Source organism: Bufo bufo, chromosome 3 (genome assembly GCF_905171765.1).
Source record: "Bufo bufo chromosome 3, aBufBuf1.1, whole genome shotgun sequence".
Classification (NCBI taxonomy): domain Eukaryota; kingdom Metazoa; phylum Chordata; class Amphibia; order Anura; family Bufonidae; genus Bufo; species Bufo bufo.
In genome coordinates this window covers 91,132,050-91,158,404 of record NC_053391.1, presented here as the reverse complement: position 1 = coordinate 91,158,404, position 26,355 = coordinate 91,132,050, and the positions used below count along the sequence as shown (strand labels likewise).

General features: G+C 42.5%; 1 protein-coding gene across 6 annotated transcripts in view; it reads left to right on the top strand.

The window, feature by feature from the left end:
• The window catches only part of AP1S2 (adaptor related protein complex 1 subunit sigma 2), a 133,556-nt gene that overhangs the window by 90,072 nt on the left and 17,129 nt on the right, over positions 1 to 26,355 (top strand). For 4 of the 6 annotated variants that reach the window (XR_005777444.1, XM_040423324.1, XM_040423320.1 and 1 more), the window contains one exon: positions 24,880 to 24,888. The exons of the other annotated variants lie outside the window; for them this stretch is intronic. Coding sequence is in view for 2 of the 4 variants with exons in the window: in XM_040423324.1 (XP_040279258.1) it covers positions 24,880 to 24,888 (9 nt within the window). In the remaining 2 variants the exon portion in view is untranslated. The remainder of the gene's footprint in view (positions 1 to 24,879; positions 24,889 to 26,355) is intronic. 6 annotated transcript variants of the gene reach the window in all.

The following is a 26,355-nucleotide window of genomic DNA, read 5'->3' as shown; positions in this document are numbered from 1 at the left end:
TCGGACTCTACCATTTGAATGTCTCAACAGAAATCGAGACTCATCAGACCAGGCATACATTCCAATGGAAAAAAATGCCGGATCCGGCATTCCGGCAAGTGTTCAGGATTTTTGGGCGGAGAGAAAACTGCAGCATGCTGTGTTTTTTTCTCCATCCAAAAACCTTAAAAGGCCTGAACTGAATACATTCTGATGCATCCTGAACGGATTGCTTTCCATTCAGAATGCATTAGGATAAAACTGAGCAGTTTTTTTCAGTTATTTTGCCCCTACGACGGAACTCAATACCAGAATACTTTGACGCAAGTCACACACCTTTGAGGAAAAAACTATTAAGGCTGACTGCTTTATTTCTACTGAATATTTTAAACAACCTCACAGTTATGTTCTAAATTATAATTAGTATGGAGCACTTCATTTAATAAGAATAAAATAAAAGTGAAGTTTTAAATTAGCAGCGCATGAAAAAAGACGCCTTGTGGTCTAGAGACCAGATAATAATGGTTATTACAGATGTAAACGTCTTACATGCGCTGAGAGGTTCTATTTAATTTTCTCCCATTTTGAGCAAGGCACAGATAATTTCTGTAAACCTTACTTCCAGAAAGTTTTGATAGCTGAGCAATCTCACCAAATGTGGATATAAAGACCCTCGGGCCCCCTGACATATTAAGCTGATGGGTGAACAGAGTATAAGAAATCTGGACATTTGTGCTGCCAGGACAAATACCTTCATAGGTTTTTCCTTTGAGCGTATGCAGGAATTGAAGGTGTATGAGAGGTTATGGTATGTATACTCTGCAAATCATCCTGGGCGAGCGCCTGTTCAAGTCCACTTCCCATTTAAACTGAAATGGAAGGGCAGTTTCTGTTCATCTCTTCCCTCAGACTCCATGTACAACTGTGGATTTTGTTGTGGGCATAACTTTTTAAAGAGGAAGAGTGAATGTAAAAAAAAAAATTTTTTTTGGGGTGGGGGGGGGGGGGGGGCAAGAGACACAAAGCAGCTAATTGCTTGGGTAAGAACCATTCACTAGGTCGCTCCGATTCAGGAGAGACAAGTTTTCTGAAGGGCTTTTAAGATGGTAGCTACTGTAGAAGAAAAGACAGGAGAAGCAACATGGTGTAGGAATTGGGGAACCATAGGAAGGGAAGTAGGGGAGAATTGAGAAGAGAAATTCTCAATTGATACCATCTATTGGGATTGGCAAAAAGATATCAAGTAAACCCATACATCTATGCTGTTTGGACCAGATAAGCTCCTATGTGTAAAGGCCTTATTACACTGCCTGATATTTGGGCAAGACAAGTGCTGATGGATGATCCATCGGTGTTCATTTGCGTTGGCCTCTTACTTAGGGTACTTTCACATTAGCGGCAGGGGAGTCCGACAGGCTGTTCCAGTGGGTGAACAGCCTGTCGGATCCGTCCTGCCGCTAGTTCACGTGTGCCCCCGGACTTCCGCCCCGTCCCCATTGACTATAATGGGGGCGGGGCGTAGTTCCGGAGGCAGCCGGACTAAAACTACGACATGCAGTACTTTTAGTCCGGCTGCCGCTGGGACTCCGCCCCCGCCCCATTATAGTCAATGGGGACGGAGCGGCAGTCCGGGGGCACACGTGAACTAGCGGCAGGACGGATCCAACAGGCTGTTCACCTACCGGACTCGTCTGCCACTAGTGTGAAACTAGCCTAAGACTGACACAGAAGTGAATGCGGGGGGAACAATTGCTACTGTAGTCATTGCTCCTTCATTCAGTTCTATTGATTATCAGCAGTGCATCATTGATTACACTGGGGGATGTTCTGCCAATAATCCTGCATCTTCCATCTTGGTGAAAGACGCCAATCAGCCAACAGTTGAGTGTTTGCTCGTGCATCGGCTGCACGATTATATGGGTCAGTCAATCTGGAATGAGCATTCTCGTTAATTGGCCCGAATACCGTTCGGTCCAATAGATCCTTATGGTAAGATGATTTCCCATTCAAAAAATTGGACGTTATCAGTAATCGTCCCTTTACATGAACCAACGATCTAGCAGTAAGGATTCCTTCCCGCCATTCTGCTGATTGCTAGCGGAGGAGGCCAGTGCATTTACATGCAGCGATCTCCTCCAGAGTCGCTAGTGCCATCACTCTTCCCCATGCTGTCTTGTTGTTTCCCGGCAGCAGATTTTGTTTACACAGCACCATCTGCCACTGGCAAAAGATGATCTTTTGTGCTGCACAAAAGATACAATCACCCGATGAACGAGCGTTTTGCTCGTAGATCTGGTAATCAGCGGTGCATTTACACTGACATCATTGCTAACAAACGTTAATGCTGGTTAGCGATGATCTGTTTAATTGTCGACCCGTCTGAAGGGCCCTTAATGGTGAGTGTTTAAAAAAACATTTTGGGATTAAAATAGGTTATCTTTCAAAAAAAATCATGAGTATTTTAGGTAAGATATCCAATTTAATCGCCTTCATTCTACTAAACCAGGATAACCGGAATCCCTTCCATTCATGTACTTCCCACGTATTTATTGCTGTTGCATCCCAATTTCTGATGATTTTATATAAGTTCTTACCAGGGGTGTAGCAGTAGTAGAAGCAGGGGAAGCGGCTGCTACGGAACCCGAACTCAGAAGGGGTCTGTTTAGGAGGAGGGCTGAAATATTTTATTGTCAGGGCCTCCTCAACAGTATTATACAATGACTTTATATATGGTGACATGACATACAGTATATACAGTCAGGTCCATAAATATTGGGACATCGACACAATTCTAAATTTTTTGGCTCTATACACCACCACAATGGATTTGAAATGAAACAAACAAGATGTGCTTTAACTGCAGACTGTCAGCTTTAATTTGAGGGTATTTACATCCAAATCAGGTGAACGGTGTAGGAATTACAACAGTTTGCATATGTGCCTCCCACTTGTTAAGTGACCAAAAGTAATAGGACAATTGGCTTCTCAGCTATTTCATGGCCAGGTGTGCGTTATTCCCTCATTATCCCAATTACAATGAGCAGATAAAAGGTCCAGAGTTAATTTCAAGTGTGCTATTTGCATTTGGAATCTGTTGCTGTCAACTCTCAAGATGAGATCCAAAGAGCTGTCACTATCAGTAAAGCAAGCCATCATTAGGCTGAAAAAACAAAACAAACCCATCAGAGAGATAGCAAAAACATTAGGCGTGGCCAAAACAACTGTTTGGAACATTCTTAAAAAGAAGGAACGTGCCGGTGAGCTCAGCAACACCAAAAGTCCCGGACGACCACGGAAAACAACTGTGGTGGATGACCAAAGAATTCTTTCCCTGGTGAAGAAAACATCCTTTACAACAGTTGGCCAGATCAAGAACACTCTCCAGGAGGTAGGTGTATGTGTGTCAAAGTCAACAATCAAGAGAAGACTTCACCAGAGTGAATACAGAGGGTTCACCACAAGATGTAAACCATTGGTGAGCCTCAAAAACAGGAAGGCCAGATTAGAGTTTGCCAGACGACATCTAAAAAAGCCTTCACAGTTCTGGAACAACATCCTATGGACAGATGAGACCAAGATCAACTTGTACCAGACTGATGGGAAGAGAAGAATATGGAGAAGGAAAGGAACTGCTCATGATTCTAAGCATACCACCTCATCAGTGAAGCATGGTGGTGGTAGTGTCATGGCGTGGGCATGTATGGCTGCCAATGGGACTGTTTCTCTTGTATTTTTTGATGATGTGACTGCTGACAAAAGCAGCAGGATGAATTCTGAAGTGTTTCGGGCAATATTATCTGCTCATATTCAGCCAAATGCTTCAGAACTCATTGGACGGCGCTTCACAGTGCAGATGGACAATGACCCAAAGCATACTGCAAAAGCAACCAAAGAGTTTTTTAAGGGAAAGAAGTGGAATGTTATGCAATGGCCAAGTCAATCACCTGACCTGAATCTGATTGAGCATGCATTTCACTTGCTGAAGACAAAACTGAAGGGAAAATGCCCTAAGAACAAGCAGGGACTGAAGACAGTTGCAGTAGAGGCCTGGCAGAACATCACCAGGGATGAGACCCAGCATCTGGTGATGTCTATACGTTCCAGACTTCAGGCTGTAAATGACTGCAAAGGATTTGCAACCAAGTATTCAAAAGTGAAAGTTTGATTTATGATTATTATTCTGTCCCATTACTTTTGGCCCCTTAACAAGTGAGAGGCACATATGCAAACTGTTGTAATTCCTACACCGTTCACCTGATTTGGATGTAAATATTCGTTCGTTTCATTTCAAATCTATTGTGGTGGTGTATAGAGCCAAAAATGTTAGAATTGTGTTAATGTCCCAATATTTATGGACCTGACTGTATGTGTAGGAAATGGACCGAGTGCCTGCCTAACCTGGACTCAGAGAGCTATCTTGTATAGCCGCAGGACTGAGAAGGGCAGGGGGCCCGTTCAAAAATTTGCTGTGGGGGCCTGTCAGTTCTCTTTTTCTCCTATGCCACTGGTTCTGACGTCACATAACTGCCAGTACCAGATTATTGATTCAGCGTCTATACAGAGGTTCTGCTCATTTGCATTTATTGCAGGTTTTACACAGGAAATATGTGATCAGCATGATGCAAGTGAAGCTTTTCCACTAGTGTGCAAGTATGGAATTGCTAAGAATGCTTTGTTTTAGAAAGAATTGATATTGTTAGCACTTTGCCTATACATTGATTTACTGATACATTTAGGACACCTTCAATTCTGCAAATGGCTAATCCTGCTTCCCTAATTTAATAATATAATATTTGAACATAACTGCTAAGCTCCATTTTCAGGAGCCATTACTCCACGCGCCCAGATGGCAGATGCTCTTATCTCATCCATCCAGTTAATCATGTTGGAATACTAATTGTTAGCTGAAAGCCATTATCCTGTTCATTGCGTGCACTGACGATTCAATTCAATTCAGTCTTATTTTGAGACTTCTTAGGTCTCTTCTTCAGGCATGGTATTGTGGTTTTATAAATGTGTTTTCTCAAAAAACAAGTCATCTATTGTACTTGAAGGTTATGCATTAGATTGCCAAGAAATTGTTGACATGCGGGACTGTTCGCCGTCGTAGTCTTCCCTCGGTCTTTGGAAAACAATGCTCATATTTATTCTGATTAAAATACAAAACAAAAGCAAGATTAAAACAATAGGAGACTTAGGGGTGTAGTTGCAGCTATCTTAAAGGGAACCCGTCCCATTGAGCATGGTGTCTGCAGGCATCATTGTTATGGAGCAGGAAGAGAAGAGAACACACAAGCGTTTTCACCACTGACTGTTTTGTTATTCATTGGCATTTCTGGTGTTTTTATAAAATTACAGCTTGCTGAAGAGATTGGTGGTTTTTCTGGTGTTTTGACATCATCTTCTCCAGAGTGGAAAAAAATGTCAGAAGAAAAAAACGTGGTTCACATAGTCATTAGAGGCCTCTAGCAGGCAGTTACGGGGGAAGAACAGCTTTCCGGAGCTCTCTCGATCTGGCATAGCCAGATGTTACCAAATCCCCCCGAGGTCCCTTTGACTATAATGAGATCTGGCGGAGATGCAGCCACTACTTGGCAAATATGCCGGGATTCAGCCGAATAAGAAATGCTGCATCAATGGTTTTTGGAGTGACAAGCGGTAGAAAACAGCCTGCCGGAGACCTCTAATGCCATTGTGAAAGAAAGAATAAAACTCCATAAAACTGGATGTTGTATGGAAAAAAACATCAGTGCAAATTCATGTATGTAGGAACTCTAACACATCGAGAGCCACACCCACATAATGAAGGGCACCTCCTGAGCGTGATCTCGAGCCCTCTCACTGCATTCCAGCGATGCTTTGTAGGTGTACAGCCGGGAAACGGGAGTATAAAAATTTCATATTAGTGATCCTGACTCAGCAGGCCTTAGAGAGAGAGGTTTTCTGGCCAGCAGGTGAAAAAGAGCAGAGTGAGGAACGGACATAGACAACTAATCCTATAGTCACCCACCAACAGAATGAACTGGTGTGTCCTCTGCAGACTTCAGAGAAGAAGGATACTTGATATAGAGTACAGCCACATGGTGGATCCTCTGCAGATCGGCCAAAATTACAGCAAAAATGCTGTGGAGTTTTTTTTTATCACCCTCTGCATTGACATGCTGTGGATTTAACATCTGCACTACATGTGAAGTTATGTGTGGAGTCTGGATATATTTTTTTTGACAGCGTACAAATGAGATTTTTAAAAATCTGATCCACTTCCCATCTCTCATGGGAACAGGTGCAAAACCTTTTCTGGTCCAGGGGCCACATTGTCATATTGAACAACTCCCAAGGGCCATAATAATATTTAAATTGGCATTACCATCTGGCACATTTATGGCATATCGAAAGTGCAGGTTCCACCTCCAGGAATCCCACCTACCAGGAAAATGGGGTCCCATTCTCCCCAGTCTGCACTCCAATAGAGATTGTACATGCATGTAGCTGTCTCCGGTGATGACTACAGGGGTTGTGACAGCCTAGAACGTCACAATTCCTGTAAACTACAATTGAGAAAGCTCCATGCATGGAAGGCCACCTCTCGTGGGGACCCTGTTCTGATATCTCTCTGACATGGAAACTACATGCGAGCAGCAACACATCATCATGCATTTCTTTGTGCAGATGGTTGGGGTCCTCTCAGAATAGAATTGCAGGTTGCAGGCAGTATAAAATAAAGTACAGGCGCATGCTACCATGGCTGCAATGCAGAAGCAAACAAATAATACTAAACTTGTTAAAGAGTAGCTGTCGGCTGTCCTGACATGTCATTTAACCCCTCAAAGGGAACCTGTCACGTTGAACATGGTGTCTGAGCTTCAGGCTGCATGTTATAGAGCAGGAGGAACTGAGCAGACTGATGTATATGTCTGTGAAGGTTCTCATTTATCCAGGTCATGGTATATCTGTAAAGAATAAATCAAGGCAACTAGACTTACTGTAGATTTCTTGAAAACGTTTCACTCGTTCTTCCAACGAGCTTTCTCAATTCTGAGAATTGAGAAAGCTCGTTGGAAGAACGAGTAAAACGTTTTCAAGAAATCTACAGTACGTCCAGTTGCCTTGATTTATTCGTTACAGATAGACTGATGTATAGATTTGTCGGAAAATATTCAGTATAACTTGTATTTCATTAATTTAAATTCCTACTCATTCTGGGCTTTGAAGTGAAGGAGGCGGTCCTATCAGTGATTGACAGCTATCTCTGTTTACACAGCCATAGAGGGCAGGCTGTCAATCACTGACACGACCGCCTCCAGGACTTCAAAGCCCAGAATGAGCAGGAATTTAAATGAATGAAATACAAGTTTTACTGAATCTTTTCCCATAAAACTATATATCAATCTGCTCAGCTCCTCCTGCTCTACAACATGCTGCCTGCAGCTCAGACACCATGTTCAGCGTGACAAGTTGCCTTTAAAGGGAACCTGTCATGTGGATATTTGATTATAATCTAACTAATTATATACAATCATTAACTACTAAAAAGTGCCTTAGATGTATTCACTTACTGGTGTGACAGATGGTTACCTCATAATATACACACAAAGATGCCACATGCTAATGAGCTGATTTGAGTCCAGCGTGATGTCATTGAGTCCAGCGTTTATTTAAGTAACAGCTATAGCCACTCCCCTGCCCACCTGCTGCTGATTCATATGGAAAATAACTGTCAATCAGCAGCAGGTAGGCGGGTAGAGTCAGGAGCTCATGAATATTCATGACTCATCATTATCAGCTGGAGCTTTTCAATGCAAGATGTTGGCAGATTGACTGAGTCAATTAAAGAAAGTGACCCAGCATTTTGCTAAGAGAATCAGTCACTTATTTATGTTGCCCTTAGTTAGGACACCATAAAACTGGTGACAGGTTCCCTTTAAGGGGTTATTAAATGACATGTCAGGAGAGCCAACAGCTACTTTAAAGGGAGTCTTTCACCTAAACTGACCATTATAGAACACTAACACCATTATCAGCATTATAGTCCCCATATTAGAATGCTACTTACCGTATAGCTGTCCGTCGCTTATTTTCGCTAGAAAACCCTTTTATTCAATATGTTAATTAGGTTCTGAAGGTGCCCAGGGGTGGCGTTTAAGCGGCCGGTGCCCAGGCCTCTCGTCGCTTTTCATATGAAACCCCTCCTCTTTCACCCCTCTGGCCTGCCCTAGGTTCTTCAGAAATCCAGCGCCAGCTCCGTTCACAAGATTTGCCGTGCCTGCGCACTTCATTCCCCATTATAGGCAGAGGCACAAGGCCGGCTAGATGTATGGGCCGGCACATGCGCATTAAACGCTCTTGTGCCTCTGCCCATAATGGGGAATGAAGTGTGCAGGCGCGGCGAATCTTGTGGATTTCTGAAGAACCTAGGGCGGGCCAGAGGGGTGAAAGGGGAGGGGTTTCATATGAAAAGGGACGAGAGGCCTGGGCACCGGCCACTTAAACGCCGCCCCTGGGCACCTTCAGAACCTAATTAACATATTGAATATAAGTCTTTTCTAGCGAAAATAAGCGACGGACTGCTATACGGTAAGTAGCATTCCAATATAGGGACTATAATGCAGATCATGGTGTTAGTGTTCTATAATGGTCATTTTAGGTGAAAGAATCCCTTTAACCCCTTAGTGACCACCCATACGTGTTTTTACGGCGGTCACTAAGGGGCCTTAGGCTGGGCCGCCGCGTTTTTACGGCGGCACAGTTTAAGCGCCGCGCGGCTCCCCCGTGCAGCGGGGAGCGCGGACCTGGCTCTCACATGAGAGCCGGGTCCCTGCTCTAACAGCCTGGAACGGCAGGAGTGCCGATCCGGGCTGTTTAACCCTTTACATGCCGGGCGCAATGGCGCCCGCTGCATGTAAAGTGGTGACAGAGGGAGCGGACTCCCTCTGTCTCCCATCAGCACCCCGAAAATGCGATCGCGGGGTGCTGATGTGCTGGGAAGCTTACCTTGCTTCCGATGAGGGCCCGAGCCTGTCTTCAGTTACTTCCAGCAGGCTGTGCCTCTCTGGCGCAGCCTGCTGGTCAATGTTCGAATAGCATTGCTATTGAAATGCAATGCATTATAGAGATAATGCATTACATTTTAAAAGCAATCAAAATACTGTATATTATAGTCCCCTTGTGGGACTATTAAGTAGTAAAAAAAATAGAAAAAAAATACACATTTATTAAATAAAAAAAATTCCATAAAATAAAAAAAAATGCCTTTTTTTCCATTGAAAATACGCTTTTCAATGAAAAAAATAGCAAAAAGAAAATATCCCCCATATGTTTGGTATTGCCGCGTCTGTAACGACCGGGACTACATAAATATTACATAAATTATCCCCTATGGTGAACGCCATAAAAAATAAAAAAAGACAGAATTTCTAATTTATTCTTAGTTTCCACCGAAAAAAAACTTAATAACAAGCGATCAAAAAGCGGCATTTACTCCAAAATCATGCCCATGAAAAATACAAGTCGTCTTTCAAAAATCAAGCCCTCACACAATTCCATATAAAAAAATTAAAAAAAGTTATGGGTCTTGTGAATTGGCAATGCAAAATAATTTTTTGGGTTAATAAAAGGTGTTTTATTGCAAAAAAAAGTAGTAAAACGTAAACAAAATTATAAGTATTTAGTCTCACTGTAATCGTACTGACCCAGAGAATAAAGATATTATGTTATTTGCACCGAAAAATGAACGCCAAAAAATGTATAATGTAAAAACGCAGTGGCAGTATTGCTATTTTTCCCCATCTCCCTCCCAGAAAGAGTTAATAAAAGTTAATCAGAAAGTTATGTGTACCCCAAAATGGCGCCATTAAAAACTACAACTTGTCCCGTAAAAAACAAGCCCTCATAAAGCTATATAGACGAAAAAATAAAAAAGTTATAGCTCTTGGAACGAGACCATAAAAAAAGGAATAAAAACGCTTGGTCATAAAGGCCCAAACAGGCTTGGTCACTAAGGGGTTAAAGTTAAACATAATCCTCTTTAATATGAATGGAGTCATTGTGATTTTAACTTTGACAGGTAGCCATGACTAATGATGTGAAATCATAACAAGCAATTTATTGTAACGTTGTAATTTAAGTCACCTTGTTGCTGCTCCCAATAAAGACTGATAAATCTCTAAATGAAATTACAGTCCGTACCTGCAAGCTTGTGGCCGTGTAAGAACTGCAAATGAAGCACAGCGGTTCATTTTTAATTTTTAATTTTTTCTTCTTGCTCATGTTGTGTAACAGACCATGTTATTGCTTTTTCCTTTACACTGTTTAGCTTGTACTTGTCATTTTAAACACCCAGGAGTCATTTATTTCACCAAAAAGGGAGTGCCATAATGTGTCACATAATGCAGATGCCTAACATTACGGAGCCGAGCTGCTTCAAATTTTGTAAACCCTTTAGAATTTTCTATATTTTTGCATACATTTACCCTAAAACTACATCAGATTTTCACACAAGTCCTAAAAGTGCATAAAGATAACTAAATCTAACAAATGAGTCAAACATTTTAGACTTGGTCTTATATTTATTGAGGAAAATGATCAATTTCACATGTCTGTGAGTGGCAAAAGTAGGTGAACCTTTGGAGAAAGTTAAAAACCATTATTACCCTTCCCTGGAGTGGTCAACCAACAAAGATCACACCAAGATCAAGGCATGTAATAGTCCATTAGGTCACAACGTGACCCAGGCTAACCTTTAAGAAAGGAAAGGCCTTTCTCACATTAGTTAATGATCATGAGCCCACCATCAGGACGACACTGAACAACAATGGTGTGCATGGCAGGATTGCCGCTGCTCTCCATAAAGAACATTGCTACCTGTCTGCACTTTGCTAAAGATCACCTGGACAGAAAGCTGTTGGGACAATGTTTGTTGATGGATGAGACCAAAACCAGAACTTGTTGGTTTAAATAAGAAGCATTAGGTTTGGAGAAAAAAAATACTGCATTCCATCCCATCTGGAATGTTTCACCCAGACCCAATGCGTGTTTTTACAATATGTCTGTTTTTTGCCCTTCGCGTGTCATCCGTATTCCACAAATGCTGCTTAGCTAAAAATTTATTTCCAGAGCATCTCCTACCAATGATCCGTGAAACACTGGTCCGTGTTGTGTCAGTGGTTTTTCAAAACCCATAGACTTCAACGGTTGTGTTTGGTCTGCATCATGGAACAAGTGCATGTGTTTGTGATTTTTCCACTGACTACTGATTTGTGAACAAATATATTAAAATCAATGGGTACATTTGCTCTCCGTGGAAAATGCAAATAGGACACGTCCCTGAAAAACAGAAATGTCAATAAAGCCTTAGAGACACTAGCCCAAGAACCTTACTTGGACAAAACTTTAGCTAAATGAAAGGGGGCTGTGTTGCACATGTATTTTATTACAGGAGATTTGACAGATGATTGTCCCAAACTGACTAAACATTCAGCTTGTTTTCTGTAAAGGTCCCAGAGAGGTTTAGTAATTTCAGACAGCTTGGCTGCCTGCAGAATCTGCATTGATATGTATAGTATAGACCAGGCGTCAGCAACCTCCTTCACCCCAGCTGTTTTGGAACTACCACTCCTAGCATGCCCCATTCACACCCAATCAGTTTTGCATCCTGGGAGTAGTAGTTTCACAACAGCTGGAGTGCTGTAGGTTACTGATTCCTGGTACAGGGAGTGCAGAATTATTAGGCAAGTTGTATTTTTGAGGATTAATTTTATTATTGAACAACAACCATGTTCTCAATGAACCCAAAAAACTCATTAATATCAAAGCTGAATATTTTTGGAAGTAGTTTTTAGTTTGTTTTTAGTTTTAGCTATTTTAGGGGGATATCTGTGTGTGCAGGTGACTATTACTGTGCATAATTATTAGGCAACTTAACAAAAAACAAATATGTACCCATTTCAATTATTTATTTTTACCAGTGAAACCAATATAACATCTCAACATTCACAAATATACATTTCTGACATTCAAAAACAAAAACAAATCAGTGACCAATATAGCCACCTTTCTTTGCAAGGACACTCAAAAGCCTGCCATCCATGGATTCTGTCAGTGTTTTGATCTGTTCACCATCAACATTGCATGCAGCAGCAACCACAGCCTCCCAGACACTGTTAAGAGAGGTGTACTGTTTTCCCTCCTTGTAAATCTCATATTTGATGATGGACCACAGGTTCTCAATGGGGTTCAGATCAGGTGAACAAGGAGGCCATGTCATTAGATTTTCTTCTTTTATACCCTTTCTTGCCAGCCACGCTGTGGAGTACTTGGACGCGTGTGATGGAGCATTGTCCTGCATGAAAATCATGTTTTTCTTGAAGGATGCAGACTTCTTCCTGTACCACTGCTTGAAGAAGGTGTCTTCCAGAAACTGGCAGTAGGACTGGGAGTTGAGCTTGACTCCATCCTCAACCCGAAAAGGCCCCACAAGCTCATCTTTGATGATACCAGCCTAAACCAGTACTCCACCTCCACCTTGCTGGCGTCTGAGTCGGACTGGAGCTCTCTGCCCTTTACCAATCCAGCCACGGGCCCATCCATCTGGCCCATCAAGACTCACTCTCATTTCATCAGTCCATAAAACCTTAGAAAAATCAGTCTTGAGATATTTCTTGGCCCAGTCTTGACGTTTCAGCTTGTTTGTCTTGTTCAGTGGTGGTCGTCTTTCAGCCTTTCTTACCTTGGCCATGTCTCTGAGTATTGCACACCTTGTGCTTTTGGGCACTCCAGTGATGTTGCAGCTCTGAAATATGGCCAAACTGGTGGCAAGTGGCATCTTGGCAGCTGCACGCTTGACTTTTCTCAGTTCGTGGGCAGTTATTTTGCGCCTTGGTTTTTCCACACGCTTCTTGCGACCCTGTTGACTATTTTGAATGAAACGCTTGATTGTTCGATGATCACGCTTCAGAAGCTTTGCAATTTTAAGAGTGCTGCATCCCTCTTGCAAGATATCTCACTATTTTTGACTTTTCTGAGCCTGTCAAGTCCTTCTTTTGACCCATTTTGCCAAAGGAAAGGAAGTTGCCTAATAATTATGCACACCTGATATAGGGTGTTGATGTCATTAGACCACACCCCTTCTCATTACAGAGATGCACATCACCTAATATGCTTAATTGGTAGTAGGCTTTCGAGCCTATACACTTTGGAGTAAGACAACATGCATAAAGAGGATGATGTGGTCAAAATACTCATTTGCCTAATAATTCTGTACAGGGTGTATAGACCATTAAAGATACTGTGTGAGGCACTTCAAATGTAATGCAGATAGTGGGAAGTAAAAGTTTAACAGTCGTAAAGTGGAATATTGGGTTAAGAGAGTATCGAGTGAACTTTGAAGTTGATATTTATTATCCATTTTATTTTCTGCTGAAATGGAGGAACAAAACCACCCATTAGATCAATTAAGGTAAAAAATACTAAAAAAAACAAAACTAAACCTGCAATGCCTAGTCATTCATACTCCCTGGGCTGCCCTGTGCAGTTGTTGTACCTCTAGACCCATATTTAGTTCCCAACCCTATGATAATACATTGTTCTGAACATTAAAACACGGCATGAGAATAATGTGAGTACCTCAAGGGTACGTATAACCAAACTGAAAACCAAGGCTGTAGATGACTGCTTTTTTTTCCCCAGTATGGGAAAATTCACAATGACAGATGTAGTAGCCAAGTGAAAGTAGTAAATGTCTGCACAAAGTCTGACTATAAAGGTCTCCCACTTAAAAACTTGTGTAAAATCTTCATAAATTTGTCCTTTGGGTCAAACGCCATATTTTTCAATGCAATAACACCAGAAAACCAACTTAATTGCAGAATCTCAACCTAAATCCACTTTCACATGTCAGCGAATCACAGACATGTGCTGTCCGTTGATTTTAATGTGTTTGTTTACACGTCGGTGGCTTTCCACTGGCTGCACTACCATGAGACATGCACTACCTTGGTCCGTGATGCAGACCAAACACGTCCATTGAGGTCTAGGGGTCTTTGAAAACCACAGACACAGCACGGATAGCATCTGTGTTCTTTCAGTGATTTGTATAGACCATTGGTAGGAGATGCACTGGAAACACATTTTCAGCCTAGCAGTGTACATGGAGTACGGTTGACATTACAGAGGGCAAAAAACTGATCTTTCACGGACATCTTCCCAAGTAAACCACTGACCATCTTGTCAAGGATGTCATCACAGACATGGATATGTTAAAGAGACCTAAGGGTGCTGGCTCACAGCGTAGTTGTGATGTCAACAAACATGCATTCACAACACAGTTAGGGCTCATGCACACAGCCGTAGTTTCAGTCTGCATCCGATCCGCGTTTTTGGGGCCGCAAAATATGTTGTGTACTGTCCACATTCGCAAATTCGTTCTGCTGTTCCGCCAAAAAATGTAACATTTCCTAATCTTGTCCATTTTGTGGACAAGGATAGGATTTTCCTGCAGGAGTAAGAAGAAAAATGGCGGCATGCACTTGGCCGGTATCCGTGTTTTGCGGCTCTGCTTTGCGGACCACAAAACACTTACAGCTGTGTGCATGAGCTCTTATATAATCAAAAACTGTGTTGTGAATGCATGTTTGCTGATGCAGTAAATGCGTCACAACTGCATCCGAAGTGCGCTGTGTGGCAGCACCCTTACTGTTGGCACATCTTCACCTGGACTGCTGACATAATTAGAACATGGTATACCATGTGTCTGCACAGGCTGTAGAAGCATGGAGCCCTTGTACCAGCCTGATGGTTCCTGGGTCTCCCAGATCATGGTTTTGTTGGACTGGCCTTACAAGTAAGCCTCTATTTAATGTAGAACATATGTCAAATGTATCCATAGGACCTTTCACCTGACGGTGATAAGTGTCCTGATCTCCGCCAGGCTGGTATGCATCGGGGTGCACTTTTCTCCGCTGTAATGGAACAGTGCATTTTACACCATTCCATACCCACAAAGGAAATGCATACTACATGATATATCAGGATATACTTCTGACATACACTGCAGTGTATATAGACCATAAGCTCGCTGCTTATTTGTTCTGTTGTATCTGCAAATATATATCGAAGCGTCCGAGAAACATTTTACAGACCTCAAACATAATATTTTTAGGCTAAGACGGACACATATTAGCAAAAATATAGAAATTGTATCAAAAGTAACAAACCAGAACAAAGACAAAAATGTAACATAGGAAATCCAGCTGAAGACAATACTCGGCCAAGTCTTGATGATTTTTCTTTTCCCGACTTCAGAGAGTTCCTTGTGCTGGGCTGCACTCTCTTTATTTGTAAGAATTGTGTTTGAACCTTCTCAACTTGCAAACCTCATGTATAGTTTTTGTTGGCATGTGTCAAAATAAAATTGGGTTGATACGCCTGTGTTTATTTGCTTTTCTTCTGCTGTGTGCATTGAGGTGATATAATATCTGGCTCAGGTATTCACAATATATTCTGCTTTGATGTTAATGCTGGAGATGCATAGTGCAATAGGCCACGTTTACATTGGCATCATGGTTTCCATCTATCATGCGAGCCATGACAGATATATTTTCCAGTGGATCCAAACTGACCTAGTATTTTTTATTAGCTATTTGGCTATTGGATATTTTGGAAGGCTGAAGACTGTGCTACTCTTTTTGCTACAAATATCAGAATGGCTCAGTTTATTAAAGGGCATCTGTCAGCAGATTTGTACCTATGAAACTGGCTGCCCTGTTACATGTGCGCTTGGCAGCTGAAGGCATCTGTGTTAGAAACATAGAAACATAGAATGTCTCGGCAGATAAGAACCATTTGGCCCATCTAGTCTGCCCAATATACTGAATACTATGGATAGCCCCCGGCCCTATCTTATATGAAGGATAGCCTTATGCCTATCCCATGCATGCTTAAACCCCTTCACTGTATTTGCAGCTACCACTTCTGCAGGAAGGCTATTCCATGCATCCACTACTCTTTCAGTAAAGTAATACTTCCTTATATTACTTTTAAACCTTTGCCCCTCTAATTTAAAACTGTGTCCTCTTGTGGTAGTTTTTCTTCTTTTAAATATGCTCTCTTCCTTTACCGAGTTGATTCCCTTTATGTATTTAAAAGTTTCTATCATATCCCCTCTGTCTCTTCTTTCTTCCAAGCTATACATATTAAGGTCCTTTAACCTTTCCTGGTAAGTTTTATTCTGCAATCCATGTACTAGTTTAGTAGCTCTTCTCTGAACTCTCTCTAGAGTATCTATATCCTTCTGGAGATATGGCCTCCAGTACTGCGCACAATACTCCAAATGAGGTCTCACCAGTGTTCTGTACAGCGGCATAAGCACTTCACTCTTTCTACTGCTTATACCTCTCCCTATACATCCAAGCATTCTGCTGGCATTTCGTGCTGCTCTATTACATTGTCTTCCCACCTTTAAGTCTTCTGAAATAATTACTCCTAAATCCCTTTCCTCAGATACTGAGGTCAGGACTGTGTCAAATATTCTATATTCTGCCCTTGGGTTTTTACGCCCCAGGTGCATTATCTTGCACTTATCCACATTAAATTTCAGTTTCCAGAGTTCTGACCATTCTTCTAGTTTTCCTAAATCCTTTTCCATTTGGCGTTTCCCTCCAGGAACATCAACCCTGTTACCTATCTTTGTGTCATCAGCAAAAAGACAAACCTTACCAGCGAGGCTTTTTGCAATATCACTTATGAAGATATTAAACAAAATCGGTCCCAGTACAGATCCCTGTGGAACCCCACTGGTAACATGACCTTGTTTTGAATGTTCTCCATTGACTACCACCCTCTGTTGGTCCCATGTTCATATGTGTCCGCATTACTGAGAAAAATTTTAAGTTTGAATATATGCAAATGAGCCTCTAGGAGAAACAGCGGTGTTTCCAGTGACATGTCACTGTATACTATAACTTGGAATATGGGCAGAAGTCGTAAATAGGTAGCCACACACGGATTAGACCAATTAAAATGGAAATAATCCACGTGCAGATCTGCCGCAAGACAAACTGCAAATTTGCAGCAGAAATCTGAAAGTCAGCCTCTGCTATCAGCTGCAGATCGCACAGCAGGTACCCATCAGATCTTGTGAACAGAGCAAAATAGTCATACGGTTCCACTTTTATTACCATGACTTTCCTTTGGTTCCCAGTGATGTTCTTCCTCTAAAATATTCTAAATTTCAGCCCAAAAACTTGTGGCATACCATAAATGAAGATGCTCTACAGCTTGCTTGCTGTCAGTGGGCAGCAGTAAAGGTCAATTGCCACTGGTGGACATAGTTGTCATGTCTCTAAAGGCAATGTGGCTGATTATTAGAAAATTATTATTTATATATTTTACTTTTACGTTACTGAATGTAACTGGTTCCGCCACCATCAGATGACATTAGTATGTTTTTCTCTACATTTGTCCTGGTGTTCACAGATGTGTTAGAAATAAAAATGTTATAGGTGAAGCGAATCGACCTTCGGGTCATAGATCCGAAATTGATTCGTTAAAACACTTTGATTTTAATGCTGTTTCCATACAGCATAAAAATGTATTGGCTCTGTGGAGCCAAAACTGATCTCACCTTAAGTCGCACAAGACTTCGGTGAATTACTACTATATTCATATCTGCGTCTTTAAATGCAATTTAAAATAGGAATACGAAGTTGGCTTTGGTGCTAGCTGGTACCTCGCTACCAAAACCCATTTCAGATTGCTATTTTAAATTGTTTTTAAAGATGCAGATATGAATACAGTAGTAATTCACTGAAGTCTTGCTGTCACAGTCTCTAACGTGACAGGTGTCAGAAGATCTAAGAGACTGGCTGCACGTGATGTGATCTGACAGCCTCTTTTGGTTTCACTTGCTTTCAGTGTTGTTGCTGGTAATGACCACACCTCTCGTCTCAGGTGTAGCTTAGTGGTCATTACAACTCCTCTATTTAGTCTGGCTTCACCCATCATGCTGTGCGGTTGATAGCTTCTGTTTGGTATTGGAAGTGCTGGTGTATTGTCCTCTTCTGAGTTCCTGCTCGTCCATTTACTGCAGAAGTTAAGTGTTACTTCCCTTTCATATTTTGTTGTTTCCCCTCTTTCTTTTGTTACTAGGCCTCAGGGAGACGCTGGTTCTTTCATAATGGAAGGAACAGGCCGTCTCAAGCCCAGACACTACTGCAGGGCAATTCAGGGTTTCCAGGGTCTTAGGTTCCAGTGTATGAACCTTCCTACCCTTAAGGTCCGTTCATACGGATAGGAGTCAGGGCTAGGATTAGGGTTTCCATAGGTGGTGTCCGTTTCCCTTTCCCTAGCCTTGAGGCCTAGTTCCTTTTCCCTTCCCTCCTGTTGTCGGTGTGGTGTTCCCTCCCACATCACCTTGTGACACTTGCACATCCTCGGGTTAGACGAACTTTGGCTCCACGGAGCCAATACATTTTAATGCTGTACGGAAACAACATTGCTAGGATATGCCCCCTTTGTCTGATAGGTGTGGGTCCCACCTCTGGGACCTGCACGTATCTTGTAAACGGAGCCTTGAAAGTCACGGATGGCGAACCGCACATGCGTTGGCAGCCTTCAATTCAGTTCTATGGGGCCACAGAAAATAGCCAAGAGTTTGCTCGGCTATTTCGGTCGCAGCCATAGAAATGAAGTGGAATGGTGAAACCCGCAATCGCGGTGGGACCCGCACCTATCAGACAATGGGGGCATATCCTAGCAATATGCCCCCATTGTCTGAGATGGAAATACCCCTTTGAAATCAAAGTATTTTAACAAATTGACTTCGGATCTATGATCGGAAGGTCGATTCGGTTAAGCCTATAAGTGAATTTAAGGGGTTGTCTCATCTCAGACACTGATGGCATATCTCTAGGACAGTGATCAGCAAACTCCAGCACTCGAGTCGTTCTGAAACTACAACTCCCAGAATCCTCTTTTCACTTCTATGTCTGTTACAAGAACAGCCAAGTACATGTGCATGCTGGGAGATGTAGTGCTGAAGGTTGCTGATCCTTGCTCTAGGGACAGGGATGCTCAACCTGCGGCCCTCTAGCTGTTGTAAATCTACAACTCCCACCATGCCCTTCTGTAGGCTGATAGCTGTAGGCTGTCTGGGAATGATGGGAGTTGTAGTTTTGTAACTGCTGGAGGGCCGTAGGTTGAGCATGCCTGCTCTAGGATATCGCTTATCTCTAGGATATGCCATGAATGTCAGGTGTGGATCCCACTTCTGGTACCTGCTACTCTCTGCAGAACAAGGCCCCAGAAGTGAAGGAGAGCACACCGTGCATATGTGGCATGTGTTCACTGCTATAGGAGTTCTGAAAATAGCAGAGCGCGGTGTGCCCTCCTTCACTTTGGGGGCCCTGTCCTGGAGATGGGAGCGGCTCCCAGTATCTGACATTGATGGAATATTGTACTGATATGTCATCAGTGTCTGAGCCAAGCCCTTCACAATTTGGAAAATGAAATATTGCCTGTTTTTCTATTTTTCCTCTGTGCTAGTTTTCCCAAATCTTCTGTAAAAAAATTTGTTTTATAAAGATGGATTATTTAGACAGGCGTATCCTGTATGTTACAAATGAACCCCACCTTTGTCTACATTCTTAGCAGTTGTTATAGTGCCCTTGTAATATATCTCCTTGAACTTTTTTTCAGCTCTTTTCACATGTTATTATGTTCATTTTTACGGATGGAAAACTGCCATGGAAATACCATTTTTTCGTATATGTATCTCAATTTAGTGTATTAAATGCAAAATGGCTGCTGTGAAGAGCTCTGGGTCTTAAAGGGATTGTCCGGGTTCAGAGCTGAACCCGGACATACCCTTATTTTCACCCCGGCAGCCCCCCTGAGCCTAGCATCGGAGCATCTCATGCTCCGATGCGCTCCCGTGCCCTGCGCTAAATCGCGCAGGGCACGGGCTCTTTTGTTTTCAATAACACACTGCCGGGCGGTAACTTCCGCCTGGCAGTGTGTTCGGTGACGTCACCGACTGAGGGGCGGGCTTTAGCTCTGCCCTAGCTGTTTTACTGGCTAGGGCAGAGCTAAATCCCGCCCATCAGTGCCGGTGACCTCACCGGGGTTCCTGGCAGCCCCATGGAGAGCCCCAGTACGTCACCGGAACTCCTAAAAATGCCTTTGCCCTGCGCAATTTAGCGCAGGGCAAAGGAGAGCATCAGAATATGAACTGCTCCGATGCTCAAGTCAGGGGGGCTGCCGGGGTGAAAATGGAGGGATGTCCGGGTTCAGCTCTGAACCCGGACAACCCCTTTAATGGCTCGCAAACAATGTACCCCTAGAGTCTGTCACATGATATTTGAATATTAATCAGCTTATTTCAGTTTTTGTGGATTAAAAGGGTTGCACAACCTTTTCTCTGTCCTGGCATTTCAGTAGAAAATGGCTGGATCCCTGCCAGGTCCCATTAGGCCACTTGCACACGTTGCGGAATACATGCGGTTTTTCCATGTGGATTCCCATGCAGAAAAACCGCAGCGTATTACAGTACTAGCATACTGTATGAGATTACATTAATCTTATGTACACTTTGCAGATTTTTTCTGTGCGGATTTCAAGTTCAATAGCATGTCAATTATGTTTGCGGTTTTACCTGCAGATTTCACCCTATTCAATGGAAGGGTGAGATCTGCGGCAAAACCGCATCAAATCCGCACTGAAAACCACAATTAGCACGTGAATCTGCATGAAAATTTGCGCGGATGTTATGTGTGTTCACCCCCACCCGTGTGCAGGTGGCCTTATATCTATGGGGATTAGGCCATGCACAGAATTGTCTGGCTGGGCCAGATCTGGTGAACTCCGACAGACTATTCCTCTGGCAGATTTGTAAATGCAGATGTGAACATAGCCTTAGTGGTGGGCTTGGTTTCATAAAATCAGACTTTGTCACCTGCAGCCAGAACCCATCACCGAATCCAGGTATTCATGAGAGACAGGCTGCTCCTCTGATTGACATAGCGGAGGAGGAAACCACTGCACCCACACAGAAAAGAGAATCCAGCACTTCTATCCGGCGGTAGATGAAAGCCATAGCAAGAATCAGGGTTCGTCACTACACTAAGCTGCCACAGATCGGGCAGCATAAACCTTGTGACCGGTTCCCTTTAAAAAAATAGGAATAAAACCAATAATGACTAGCAGTTCTTCAGCAGGTCTGATTAAATGGATCAGAACCAATAGTTTTCTTACACTACTTATATCTCAAACCTTTCAAACCAATGGACCATTTGTGGAAGACCATATTGTGGTGTGACACATTGTTTTGGAAAAATCAAACAGACCGTACCAACTGCTCTACATCTTTTTTATTGATTTTTTTTTATAAAAGTAGGTGCTACCGTACTTCAAGCCATGAACATAAATCTGTGACCTCCTAGCTTCCAATTCTGGATCATGGTTGGCAGAGAAATAAAATACAGGTTAATGGTGCTCTGCTTCTAAAAAGCCTTCAAAACCCCACCTTACTGCCAATGTCACATACATTATAGCCGAGGCAGAGAATAATAAAGGCTTTTTGTTAGCATAGTTGGCCGGATAAACATTTTTTGAGGGATCAAAGGTTTTGCCCTGTATGAGGTTCAGCTAAGCCTTTTGTGTACTAATGTATTGTTCTATATTTAGTTGTGGTAATGTGAATTCCTGGCATGCGTCACCTGGAACTCGCACAAAGAGCATGCACAGCTAGCTATTAAATGCATATGCCCATTTTAGAAAAAAAATAAAGATATTACTTCTGCCTAAAAGGACCTATTTGTGGATTGAGAGCGTGAAATTATCACTTGCAGATCATTATGCTTTAGACACCCTGTGAGATGTTGAATGTTTGCCTAGAAATCTAGGTCCATCGGGAAAATTCCCAGTAGGGTCTATGGCCAGTCTGCCTCTGTTTGACTGCTAGATATTGCTGACTTATTCATAAATATCAGATTGATTGGGGTCCTATGCTTCCTCCACGATCAGCTGTTCTTAGCAGGCCCTGGAAATAACCCAGTGGACAGAAGCAGAGAGCTTAGTAACAATGTAGTAACAATGCCCATTTAAGTGCCTAGGAGCTGATCTGAAGTATCCCCGACACAACATGACTACTATATGGTGAAAGTAGCTCGTCATTTCCTGCTGTACTGCATTATTTCTAGCGCTGGCAGCCACTGCCTATTGAACCCCCACGGATATGATATTTGCGACCTATCCTGGATCGGTCACCAATATGTGGAACTCAGAAGACAACTCCTCTTGCATTTTTTGTTTATTTAATAATTTTTTTGATTTTAGTTTTTTCATGATGCTGTCCACCTCTTTAAGTGGATTTGGCTTTACATACTCAACTCATGACTCTTAGTTGGGATGATGGAATTTGACAAAACCTAGCACTCTTGTTCTTGGGTCAGTGGCCTGTATCGTAGGTAGTAAAGAATAGTGGACATCACACAAGCACATTTGTCACCATCAATGGGACTACTAACTTTGACAGAAACATTGTGGCACCAAATTATAATTTTTCTGACAAACTTGCAGATCTATCTGGCCAGCTTCCTAATAACATTGGAAATATAGCAATGGAAGGTGGGCTTGATGTGGCAACAAGCCAAAAAGCTGTTTGTTTTATGCTTTTAAGTCGTGAAAAGACTATTGCATTCTATCATCTTACCGCCAGTTCTACCTCATGAGGGGTAGCATGCATGTATCATATCAATGTGTGCTAAATAATGTCTACCCAGCACACTCGAGGTTCTAGGAGGTTGTTCAAAATGGTAAAATTTGACTTTTTTGACTTGGCTAAGGCCCCATGCACACAACTGTATATATTCGGTCAGCGTCCAATCCGCACTTCTTGCATTTATACATATATACAGTGGGGGAAATAATTATTTGACCCCTCACTGATTTTGTAAGTTTGTCCAATGACAAAGAAATGAAAAGTCTCAGAACAGTATCATTTCAATGGTAGGTTTATTGTAACAGTGGCAGATAGTACATCAAAAGGAAAATCGAAAAAATAACTTTAAATAAAAGATAGCAACTGATTTGCATTTCATTGAGTGAAATAAGTATTTGAACCCTCTAACAAAAAAAGACTTAATACTTGGTGGAAAAACCCTTGTTTGCAAGCACAGAGGTCAAACGTTTCTTGTAATTGATGACCAAGTTTGCGCACATTTTAGGAGGAATGTTGGTCCACTCCTCTTTGCAGATCATCTCTAAATCCCTAAGGTTTCGAGGCTGTCTCTGTGCAACTCTGAGCTTGAGCTCCCTCCATAGGTTTTCGATTGGATTAAGGTCCGGAGACTGACTAGGCCACTCCATGACCTTAATGTGCTTCTTCTTGAGCCACTCCTTTGTTGCCTTTGCTGTATGTTTTGGGTCATTGTCGTGCTGGAACACCCATCCACGACCCATTTTCAGTTTCCTGGCAGAGGGAAGGAGGTTGTCGCTCAGGATTTCACGATACATGGCTCCGTCCATTTTCCCGTTTATGCGAATAAGTTGTCCTGTGCCCTTAGCAGAAAAACACCCCCAAAGCAAAATGTTTCCACCCCCATGCTTGACGGTGGGGACGGTGTTTTGGGGGTCATAGGCAGCATTTTTCTTCCTCCAAACACAGCGAGTTGAGTTAATGCCAAAGAGCTCTATTTTGGTCTCATCAGACCACAGCACCTTCTCCCAGTCACTCTCTGAATCATTCAGGTGTTCATTGGCAAACTTCAGACGGGCCTGCACATGTGCCTTCCTGAGCAGGGGGACCTTGCGAGCCCTGCAGGATTTTAATCCATTGCGGTGTAATGTGTTTCCAATGGTTTTCTTGGTGACTGTGGTCCCTGCTAATTTGAGGTCATTAACTAACTCCTCCCGTGTAGTTCTAGGATGCTTTTTCACCTTTCTCAGAACCATTGACACCCCACGAGGTGAGATCTTGAGTGGAGCCCCAGAGCGAGGTCGATTGATGGTCATTTTGTGCTCCTTCCATTTTCGAACAATCGCACCAACAGTTGTCACCTTCTCTCCCAGCTTCTTGCTAATGGTTTTGTAGCCCATTCCAGCCTTGTGCAGGTCTACAATTTTGTCTCTGACATCCTTGGACAGCTCTTTGGTCTTTCCCATGTTGGAGAGTTTGGAGTCTGCTTGATTGATTGATTCTGTGGACAGGTGTCTTTTATACAGGTGACTAGTTAAGACAGGTGTCCTTAATGAGGGTGACTAATTGAGTAGAAGTGTCTAACCACTCTGTGGGAGCCAGAACTCTTAATGGTTGGTAGGGGTTCAAATACTTATTTCACTCAATGAAATGCAAATCAGTTGCTATCTTTTATTTAAAGTTATTTTTTCGATTTTCCTTTTGATGTGCTATCTGCCACTGTTACAATAAACCTACCATTGAAATGATACTGTTCTGAGACTTTTCATTTCTTTGTCATTGGACAAACTTACAAAATCAGTGAGGGGTCAAATAATTATTTCCCCCACTGTATAATGTACACATTTCTATGGGGCCCCAAAAGATGCAGACGGCACACGGATGTTATTTTTGTGCTGCTTGTACCCGTGTGTCCGTCCCGTCCCACAAAAAAAATAGAGCATGTCGTATTCTTGTCAGTTTTACGGACAAGATTAGGCATTTTTACGATAGGGAGGGACGGAAAAGTGTGTGACGCACACAGTCGGTGTCTGTGTTTTGCGGATCCACTGTTTGTAGACCGCAAAACATATGGTTGTGTGCATGAGGCCATAGAGCGTTCATTTTTATGTAATATGTTATGACGACATTATAAAATTTACTGCTTAAGATGATTTGCTATTTTAATATAATCTTTTTTCCCTTTCATTGCTGTGTGCCCTTCCTTGTTTTAGGATGCTAAAGTAAGTCTTCTTCAAAATGTTAATTTGAAAATCAGAGTATATTTTTAATTTTAAATCTATTTGCATATATATATTTTTTTACATTATGCATAATTACACATTCTAATTATTTTCTGTGTATCAATTTATTGCACAGAGGGATTCATTTATCAGGGACCGATGAGAGATGTTTTTGTTGCCTATAACAACCAATCACAGGGCAGCTTTAACTGTTCAGGCGCGCTATAAGAAATAAAAGCTGTGCTGTGATTACTTGCTATCGGCAATAAAAACGGTTTCAGAAATCCCCTTTTAATATAGTGTTTTATGTCTTGTGAAGGCTAGTATTGGAGTGATTTTTGTTTAGTAATTTTTCATCTCATAGTTATATTGAACATGGCTTCTGCGGTGTTTTCATGGCTGACAGAGTAGATGATGGAAAAACTGCAGCGTAATACTGTACCAGCAAAGTCTATGAGATTACAAATCTCATGCACACTTTACTTGTTTTCTTCCGTGTGGAAATTGACCTGCTGTGTGATTTTCAGTGCAGAGTTCACCCTTTGCAAGTAAGGGTCATATCTGCTGCAAATCCGCATCAAATCCGCACCAAAAATCGCAAGTTACACGTAAATTTCTCCAGGCCGATTCTCGGCATATTTGCCGAGTTGCGGCCAGGTCCCTGCCAGTCCCCATTATAGTTAACAGGGCAGGACTGCGACATTTAAAGAGGACCTTTCATGCGATTTTATTAAGGGAGATATATACCTGTACTTGCGGGGTACCCCCCGCTGATGCTGCCACCCTGCTTGATTTTTTAAAATATGCCTCCTACGCCCCGCTGTGCCCGGCGGGATTTCTCCCGCTCAATATGCTAATACTGAGCATTGGTACAGGGAGGAGGAGACGCCAGGGTTTCTCCTTCTCCCTGGCTGTAGCGCTGTCCAATCGCAGCGCATAGCGTCACAGCCAGGGAGTTTTTCTCTCCGCGCTGCGATTGGACAGCGCTGCAGCCAGGGAGAAGGAGACGCCCATTGAGAAACCCTGGCGTCTCCTCCTCCCTGTTCCGATGCTCAGTATTAGCATACTGAGCGGGAGAAATCCGGCCGGGCACAGCGGGGCGTAGGAGGCATATTTTAAAGAATCATGCAGGGTGGCAGCATCAGCAGGGGTACTCCACAGGTTTAACGTAAAGGTATATATCTCCCTTAAAAAAATTGCATGAAAGGTCCTCTTTAAGCTTCTGGCAATGCCGGAATGCAGAGAGATCCGGCAGTGTGTTTACTCTCGGAACAGCCTGCCGAATCCTGAGCGCTAGTGTGAAACTAGCCTTATGGTACAGGTCCATCCAGTTCACCCTTTCTCAAACCAATTATACAACTTTGATAGTTAGATTAATTATAACCCTCATTGCCGTTTGCTATTAGATTAGTATTGGTCCACTTTAAATACTGTCATGGTGTCTGCTTAAAGGGTACGTGCCATCTG